Raw genomic sequence first — 10060 nt, 5'->3', positions numbered from 1 at the left:
TACATGAATTATGTATGTATTGTACATAGTATTGTATTGTATGAATTATGTATGTATGAATGTATTGTATTGTACATGAATTATGTATGTATTGTACATAGTATTGTATTGTATGAATTATGTATGTATGAATGTATTGTATTGTACATGAATTATGTATGTATTGTACATAGTATTGTATTGTATGAATTATGTATGTATGAATGTATTGTATTGTACATGAATTATGTATGTATTGTACATAGTATTGTATTGTATGAATTATGTATGTATGAATGTATTGTATTGTACATGAAACTAAATGAAAACAAAACTCGACCAACTTGTAATTATATTTACTTTTATTATAAACTGTTTGTGCAAGTTAACATTTTTTTTATGTATATATCTTAGAGAAAAGGTCGGCGGGAATAAAAAAATACAGATTTTCAATTTTTGTTTTTTCGTTTTTCTTGAAAATTCGGGTCGGCGGATCTGTAAACCAACAAAATAAAAAATTCTCACCTAAGTGTGTGTGTATATTTGTGCGTATGCACAGGCACTTGGAGCGTTTCAATAAAATATAATGTTAAATAAATACGAAATCTATTTACTATAGCAAAGTCTTAATGTTTCTATACTCTCTTTCACCTATTATTGCTGAGAGGGTCTATGTCCCCAGGGTACTGCCGGAAGCCACGCTGAGTGGGTCTATGTCCCCCAAGGTATGCCCCCCTGGGTACGGTCTGGTATACCGGAACGTACCCTGCATGGTACTATATCTAATGCCGGCCCGTACCTCGCCTACTCAACTAACGAGTCTAGGGAGTCGCCTACGCTTACTCCCTAACCCTAAACCTAACCCTAACCCTAACCATATCAGATAGTTACTAGGGTACGTTCCGGTATACCGGATCGTACCTAGGGTACGTTGCGGCAATACCATGGGGGACATAGACCTATGAGCCTTATTATTGCCGACAATTTCCTGTAAATGCCGTCCAAATGCTCAACAAACGCTGGCTGCCGCCATGGCTGCTGCTGCACACTGACACATAAATATAATATAGATTTATGTATATTATTATGTTACTATATATTTATGTGTCAGTGTGCAGCGGCAGCCAGCGTTTGTTGCAGATGAGCATTTGGACGGCATTTACAGGAAATTGTCGGAAATAATAGGTGAAAGAGAATATAGAAACTGGTAGTACTTATAGAGACTTTGGTACCCGTAGTAAATAGATTTCGTATTTATTTAGCATTATATTTTATTGAAATGCTCCAAGTGCCAGTGTGCGTATGTGTATGTAATACCACAGGCCCTTGGAGGCTCAAGTTTCAAGTTTCAATTAAGTATCAAGAAGTGTAAAAGAGCGAAGCGCTTCGCTCTTTTACTCTTCTTGAAACTTGAAACTTGAGCCTCCAAGGGCCTGTGGTATTACATGGTGGACCCTGAAAGGGTCTTTGTGTTTAATTTTGTTTCTTTCCTCATCTTCTTCTTCCTAGAACCTAGAAATGAGCCAAAAATCGGTTCACTAATCCGGCCTTCTTTCTCTTTCCCTGCCCTGACCTAAAAACTGAGCCAAAAGCAACCTTATCTTCTGCCTTTTTGTACCTAAAAAGAGACTCTTCTTCATTCCTTTCTCTTTCCCCACCGGTAACATGAGCTTAAAAAGAGACTGGACTCGCGGTAACGCTGCGATCTTGCGTGCTTTATATAGCTTAGCCGGCTGGCGCGTTGCCAGGGCCCCCTCTGCAGTATCGCCCGTACACGGTTACTCCCCTGTACCCCCCTTCGTGACCCTGTAATGAGTACATTTCTCTAAGGGAAACTGCATTACTTGTCCCCCTTCCCTCCGTCATGCTATATGGCTTTTCTGTAGCAATTTTAGATACGAGTGCGCAAACGTTGTTGGGTATACAGATGAATATGACCAAAGTGCAGAATTACTTAGACTACAAGTCAGTCAAGGCTGTCAGATTAGCTAGATTACATTACTTTTTTGTCGATTAAGTCCGCAATGACTGTCATTAAGAGATGGCAGCTGCTCAGTAGGGCTGATAGGGTCTATGTCCCCCAGGGTACTATCGGAGGGTACCCTGGGTACGGATCATATATCAGAAAGTACCTCAGGGTACTATACGATATGTCGCTGCGTACCCTGACTTTCACACACACAGTCTGTGAAACAACAAAAATATTGAGATTAATTGATGAATCATCAATTAATATAAATAATTTAAAAAAATTAATAAAAGCTAGTAGTCTCGTAGTCTAATGTTATCATTGTAATACTATCATTATCATAAATAAAAATGGTTTGATATTGACATCAAATATAAAATAATCAATATGCACGTGACGGCGGCAATACCTTGCAGCGGTAATACCTCACCCACCAGTATAGGGGAGAAGCGTAAGATGTTGTCATCCACTAAAAATTATAATTTTTCTGCAAAACCATATATGTAAATATGGTTCTGCATGATTTTCATGATCAGTTGGCTGAAAGTCAGGGTACGGTGGAACGATGCAGGAGACGCAGCGACATATCGTATAGTACCTCGAGGTACTTTCCGATATATCGAACCGTACCCAGGGTACCCTCCGATAGTACCCTGGAGGACATAGACCCTATCAGCCTCAGTAGGCCCTCCATCGTTTTAATTTGGATACGCTTGTTGCGAAGGTAGCTAAGTAATGTTTCATCTGGATCAACGGCTCCATCTTCAACCTGAAAGTGAAAAAAACCTCAAACGTGAGTAAGTTATTCATGGGAATTATTAGAGATCGACTGGAAAAATTGTTAGAAGACTCAAATATTTTGGGGGAGTTACAGAATGGTTTCAGGAGGGATCGGCGCACAGGAGATAATACATTCATAATAACCCAATGCATTCAGCAGGCGAAACATGTAAGAAAACCATTATACCTTGCATTATTGGACTTCAAAAAAGCTTATGACTGAGTGGATAGGAATAAATTACTAAGGGAACTAAGAAGAATAGGTTTGGGTAATGAGTGTGTGAAGTCGTGAGGTCGTGGGCTAGTGGAGTCTATGTACAAGAACAATAAATCAAAGATAAGTTTGGGACTGTATGAATCGGATTGGATATAGCATCATAATGTAGGTTTGAAGCAGGGTTGCCTTTTATCACCAATCCTGTTCGCATTGTTTATCAATGAATTGTCTACTAGGCTCGTATATAACAAATGCAAATGGATTGTGCATTGGAGGAAATAGCTTTCCGGGGATGTTATACGCGGATGATGTGGTTCTGCTAGCAGAGAATAGGAGTAAAATGGAAAGTATGTTGAGCATTGCCGCAGACTTTGCAGAAAATTTTGGAATGGTTTTTTACATTTTACACCTAGATCACATTGATCTGACTTACAGCAACATTCCTAATCTGCTGGGATCCGTACCTCTGTAGTGTCTCTAACAATACATGAAATACTCGCACTTTAGGATCTGAAGGATGCTCTGTAAAAACAATACAAAATTTCAGGAATACAAAAATTAAAACAAATATTTCAAACATGCTAATCACTGTTAAATTAATCTTAAATTCTTCTAAATGTGTTTCTCCAGATAATTAGGAAATTTAACTGCAATAGTAATTAATGGCAAGTGGAATTAATTAAAAGCCTTTTTAATTACAATATAGTATATGAAAAGTTAAGTAGCAGCTTATAATGCCAAAAATTATTATATTTTAATGGTATTATAAAAACATCTTATAGATATAGGACAGCATATACCTCGTGATTTCTTATAACACTTCGAAGTTACTACCATGCACAATTTATGCCCACCTGCGTGTTTGGAAATTGCGATCAGACACAGATTCTCAAGGTCATTGAGGGTAACGGCCGCACCCACAGTGACACCAGCGTCGGTCCACTTAGTCTGGGCAAGGTCCTTCAGATGCCCAATAGCAATCAGATGAGTAGGTGGGGCCTGCCATGGTGTTTTCATGTCCAGCGCTGTTGTTCAAAAATCATAAACTGATAATACTCCATATATACTTTTGATTACAAACACTTTCAAATGTATATTCCACACTAGATTTAACACATTTGCCATACGAAGACTGCAAGACAAAAATCGTGGAATGCGTGTTTCTCAAAGAAAATAAAACATGCACACACAAACACGTGCACGTAAATCTATTTGGAAATAGAATAAAATAATACTGAGAAGGTGGTAGTGTTTACTACCTGGTTGGAACAATTAGAACTATGTATATGAATAATTAACTCTTACTGGTTAGTACATTATAGCCCAGCAGTTTCCTGGTAGTACCTATTTTTGTAAATCCTGAGGCAAAGACAGCGTGCGGGTGTTCCGCTTTAAGCTTCAGGGCCTCATCAAGGTTGGCTGGTCTAAACCAGACTGACCGGCAACCTTGAAACTTCCGTGATCCATTTAGAGTCTCAAACTTGATCTAAATATATGAAACAAACGTTCTGTTGCCTTGAGCCTCATTAACATTATAGAGGCAATCTTTTTTAATAAATCTCCAGAATTAAATACTATAAAAAAATAAACTTCATTATGAACAAATATAGTATCTCTAGTAGCAGTATTTTCACAGTACAGCATGACATGTGTCATTAGTAGGAGCATATGATTTGAATGCAGTACTACAAACTTACCTGCAGCTCTGCTGGGAAAGTGGGCTCCTGGCTTGGATCAAAAGGTGACAGGTCAACATCAGACATCAGGGAGGGTGCCACCTGTTATACGAGAAATACATATTATGAATAATAAACTAGAAAAGCTATAAATAACAATATTACTATTTAAAACTAACTAGTTCCCTGATGTCTGATGTTGACCTGTCACCTTTTGATCCAAGCCAGGAGCCCACTTTCCCAGCAGAGCTGCAGGTAAGTTTGTAGTACTGCATTCAAATCATATGCTCCTACTAATGACACATGTCATGTTGTACTGTGAAAATACTACTACTAGAGATACTATATTTGTTCAGAATGAAGTTTATTTTTTTATAGTATTTAATTCTGGAGATTTATTAAAAAAGATTGCCTCTATAATGTTAATGAGGCTCAAGGCAACAGAACGTTTGTTTCATATATTTAGATCAAGTTTGAGACTCTAAATGGATCACGGAAGTTTCAAGGCCGCCGGTCAGTCTGGTTTAGACCAGCCAACCTTGATGAGGCCCTGAAGCTTAAAGCGGAACACCCGCACGCTGTCTTTGCCTCGGGATTTACAAAAATAGGTACTACCAGGAAACTGCTGGGCTATAATGTACTAACCAGTAAGAGTTAATTATTCATATACATAGTTCTAATTGTTCCAACCAGGTAGTAAACACTAGCACCTTCTCAGTATTATTTTATTATATTTCCAAATAGATTTACGTGCACGTCTTTGTGTGTGCATGTTTTATTTTCTCTGAGAAACACGCATTCCACGATTTTTGTCTTGCAGTCTTCGTATGGCAAATGTGTTAAATCTAGTGTGGAATATACATTGGAAAGTGTTTGTAATCAAAATTATATATGGAGTATTATCAGTTTATGATTTTTGAACAACAGCGCTGGACATGAAAACACAGCAGGCCCCACCTACTCATCTGATTGCTATTGGGCATCTGAAGGACCTTGCCCAGATTAAGTGGACCGACGCTGGTGTCACCGTGGGTGCGGCCGTTACCCTCAATGACCTTGAGAATCTGTGTCTGACTGCAATTTCCAAACACGCAGGTGGGCATAAATTGTGCATGGTAGTAGCTTCGAAGTGTTATAAGAAATAACGAGGTATATGCTGTCCTATATCTATAAGATGTTCTTTATAATACCATTAAAATATAATAATTTTTGGCATTATAAGCTGCTACTTGTCATATTACTATATATTAATTAAAAAAGCTTTTAATTGATTCCACTTGCCATTAATTACTATTGCAGTTAAATTTTCTAATTATCTGGAAAAACACATTTAGAAGAATTTAAGATTAATTTAACAGTGATTAGCATGTTTGAAATTTTTGTATTCCTGAAATTTTGTATTGTTTTTACAGAGCATCCTTCAGATCCTAAAGTGCGAGTATTTCATGTATTGTTAGAGACACTACAGAGGTACGGATCCCAGCAGATTAGGAATGTTGCTGTAAGTCAGATCAATGTGATCTAGGTGTAAAATGTGTCATAGCTCAATATGTGTTTCTATTCTTTTATCTGTAAATGGTAAATCATATCATTGTACATGAACCATGGAGTATGGGATATAGGATTGGGCATTCCATGCATTACACGTATACTAAAAGGAATATATAATGAAAAAATAATCAATACAGTACAAGTTGAGCTTTCTAAGGTCAATGTAAAGTATTTTGCCATCATAAGTTTACCATGCTACCTTCTGCATGCACTCATTTTTGGTTAAGTGGCAGCTAACTCGTTTATATTTATACTGGATGCAGGGTTTAGCTAGATGTATAGCAACTGCTGTTTTTTATAGCGGCTTGGAGGGGCCATACCAAACCCATCATCCACATCTGACATCGCACCTGTCTTGCATGTTATAGGCTGCTCTGTCACTGTTGTGTCACCAGATGGTGAGTATAGGTGACAGCTTTTAACTATAAATTAAGGTAAAAATATGTGATACTATTGTGTGGATTTGGCGTTCATGGGTGGTGAATGGCGTCATATATGTTACATAAAGGTAGGATATAGAATATGTATAAAGGATTGACAATGTCTGCTTCAAAAATTATGTTTATGCTTGCTTGTACTGTTGTGTAGGCATCCGTAGATTACTGCCGATAGATGAAAGCTTTTACTCAGAGGAGGGGAAAACCTCACTGCAGCAGAATGAACTTATAGTGTCACTGGAAATTCCATTCAGCAGTGAGGTACGTGGTTTACTAAACTGAAATGTCTAGTTGCTCATAGTGATTAGGATATAGAATGCTTACAGAACATTATATATTCTTACTAAACAATTAAGATATGATGTTGGTGTAAAAAGTGTATTTTTAACAGATGTCCTGTAAACGTTTTAGAAGTTGAGGAATTATAGTGAGAGGTTCCAAAACCAGTCTTATGCAAATTCAAGTCTGCTTATGAATGTTATTCTATATTTCCCAAAATATAATTGATTTCTAGCTTACTCGTTTTACAGTTCATATTATTTAGTTACATTTTAAAACTATATGTGTTATATAGTTTACAGTTCATATTATTTGGTTATATTTTAAAACTATCTGTGTTTATATAGAGAGTTTTTATTTCTGACAACAGGGGCAATACATGCACACGTATAAACAGGCAAGACGTCAAGACTGTGACATTGCTGCTGTCACATGTGGCTTCAGAGTAGATTTCGACGAAAGAGTGATCAAAAAGATTATTTTGTGCTATGGAGGTATTGCCCCATCAATGGTCATTGCCAAGAACACGTCAAGGAGTCTTATAGGAAGGTATATTTGATGCATGAACAGATGAAGTAAAGTCATTCTATCTGAATGACATGATTACACAAGCTGAAACCAAGCTTATTTTTAAAGTTGGGATCTTGGTGAAATTATAAATAAATTAGATAGACAGTTCTAGATATAAGATGTTTAACTGCGTTGGGATGTATATTTGTTAGAATTTTACTAATAGTTTCCTGGTTTTTCATAGACGCTGGGATGAAGACATGCTATCTGTAGCTGTGAGTCTCTCCAAGCAGGAGGCTAGTTGTGCACCTGGGTTGACAACCAGGTCGGTGCTTGCTGGAGTACAAGCAGAGACTCATCACAGGCCTATTCTTCAAGTTCTACATGAAAGTTTGTGGTGAAATGCAGGCATCAGTGTGAGCATTCATCATATATCTGACACACAGGTGCCCTGGCTGTCATATGATCGATGTATCGAAACTGACCATCTTATATGTTACAGATTCCGACTTACGTTGCTATATAATCGTGTCGTAGCATTAACTTATGAATGTTAAGCATGGTGATGTCATCGAACAGCTATAACATCAATTACAAGCATTTTTGCTGAATGGTTCCTGGAATAGAGCACAGGTTAATACCTCATGTATTACATTAATATTTTATTCATTATATGCAATAATTTTACTATTAAATTATCTCTATTTACTGACAGTTACAATCACCAATCAAGATTGACCTGTCCTACAGGGGAAATGGAGAGAGGCTTACCAAAAAGCTCACAAGTGTACGAGGTGTGTACAAGAATAGTTTAATATGGAAGGTTTCATTGATAAATGTTTATGAATAATTTAGGAATAATGAAGCACTTGCATTGTAATTAGCATTTGCTTTCTTACTATTATACAGATTGTAGACAGCAACCAGCCTGCTGATGATCCAGTAGGTAGCACCCTTGGTGTCATGTGTCAGCAGCTAGAGCAAGCAACAGGAGAGGCACTCTTCTGTGATGATCTTCCCCCTCTAAGAGGTACAAATTCATAATTACGCATTAGCCTCTTTTAGATTTATTCCTTTTGAAGGGTTTCACATAAATTGTTGAGGGTGTTTTGAATTTGTAGCGGCAACATAAGGAAATATTTTATTAGAGCAAAATTGGTACTTGCTAATCCTAAATTCTTATTTGTGTGCAAATGTCATGCTGAGACAAATACCAGGTTTCCAGAGGCATATAGGCTGTAACCATTGACATGAAGATCCACATCTGGCAGAAGTGCAAAAACTATTCACGCTTGTGTTACGGCCTCGTGTAGGTTTTCAGTATTGGGTTTAACTTGGTCATTCTCTATTTCAGGAGAACTGTTTGCGGGGCTGGTTACCAGCACTAGAGCCCATGCAAGGATTGTGTCTGTGGACCCTCAAACTGCCCTTGCCACCTCTGGTGTGGTGTGTTATTTCGATCACCATGATATCCCCGGTAAAAAGTATTTTGGACGCAAATCGCTGATGATGACGCAATCTTCGCTAATTGATGAGGTATTTTATTGTATCCGCCCGCGACGAAGTCGGCGGGATACTATGGTTTCAGTGTCTGTCCAGCCGCCGCGCCGCCGCAGACGACTTTCCTCTTCCGCGCTATAACTCGACCCTAAATTGACCTAGCGTGACCAAACTTCGTATACTTACACATCTTGGGAGAAGGTGCGCAGAGTACCAAAACCAGGTCACTGCGACCTTTATTGACTTTGACCTTGATTATATTTCCCTTCCCGCTCTATAACTCGGCCCCTAATTGACCTAGCGGCGACCAAATTTGGTATACTTACACCTCTTGGGGAGAATGTGTGTCGCATACCAAAACCCAGCGTCACTGGCGGCTTTTATTTGACATTGGACCTTGGACCTTGATCGTATTTCCCTTTCCGCTCTATGACTCGCCCCTAATTGACCCTAGCGCGACCAAATTGGTATACTTACACATCTTTGGGAGAAGGTGCGTCGCTGTACCAAAACCCGCTGAAGCTAAGGCAACCAATTTGAAGACATTCTTGCACATCTCAGGCAGATGAGTTGTGTAACAAACCTTTGTCTTGTGGACTTATTTAACTTTACCTACCTTCTAACGTCCTTACAGAGAGATTTCATTCATACTAGATCACGGGGTGATACATGTAGTTGGGCGACAACTGCCCTTCTAGTTTTGTATAATAGCTTTGCAACAATGTATTCCTTCACCTGTTGATTGTTGCCTTGAATCTGTGTCATCGATAGTATGCCATATAGATTCTTAATTTTATCTGATAAATTTTAGTGGAAAGTCATGTGGGGCATATTATTGGCTGTGGTTGTGGCTCAAGATCGAGAGTTGGCACGAAAGGCAGCAGCAAGTGTCGTGGTGCAATATGAAGACCTTCCTGCCGTGCTTACTATTGAGGTAAGGGTAGACCTTGTGTAAGAGTTGCAGTAGCTCAACATTTAAGATTCATCTGTAATGATTGCACATGTCTACAATGAAGAAGTGGTATCCATGCAGATTGCAACAAGTCGGTAGGTGATCCTAACCCTAGGCACATTGGTGAAACTTTTGAAATGCGAACATTTGAGATTTGCCTGCGTGCCTTGCATTGGAAATGGAAATGGCCATCTAGATTCATTCGATTTT

General features: G+C 38.3%; 2 protein-coding genes across 2 annotated transcripts in view; both read left to right on the top strand.

Moving 5' to 3' along the window:
• Positions 1-10060, top strand: part of LOC106806947 (xanthine dehydrogenase-like) — a gene marked incomplete at its 5' end in the record, with an annotated part of 27814 nt that overhangs the window by 1954 nt on the left and 15800 nt on the right.
• On the top strand, positions 4810-6096 carry LOC106806961 (xanthine dehydrogenase-like). Its single transcript, XM_014809147.1, has 4 exons — positions 4810-4876; positions 5088-5229; positions 5549-5716; positions 6029-6096. Exons 1-4 carry the CDS (start codon positions 4811-4813, stop codon positions 6076-6078), a joined length of 426 nt encoding a protein of 141 aa, XP_014664633.1. The 5' UTR covers position 4810; the 3' UTR covers positions 6079-6096.

The sequence above is a fragment of the Priapulus caudatus genome, unplaced genomic scaffold (assembly GCF_000485595.1).
Source record: "Priapulus caudatus unplaced genomic scaffold, Priapulus_caudatus-5.0.1 Scaffold187, whole genome shotgun sequence".
Taxonomy (NCBI): domain Eukaryota; kingdom Metazoa; phylum Priapulida; class Priapulimorpha; order Priapulimorphida; family Priapulidae; genus Priapulus; species Priapulus caudatus.
Note: the sequence above shows the minus strand (reverse complement) of the source record. Positions and strands in the feature narration are given on the sequence as shown.

Bases quoted from the DNA above. Each gene is read 5' to 3' on its own strand.
- LOC106806961 (XM_014809147.1), top strand. From the start codon at position 4,811: ATGTCTGATGTTGACCTGTCACCTTTTGATCCAAGCCAGGAGCCCACT. The intron at 4,877-5,087 runs GTAAGTTTGTAG...TCATATATTTAG, and splicing joins CTTTCCCAGCAGAGCTGCAG to ATCAAGTTTGAGACTCTAAA. The intron at 5,717-6,028 runs GTGGGCATAAAT...TTGTATTGTTTT, and splicing joins TGCAATTTCCAAACACGCAG to TACAGAGCATCCTTCAGATC.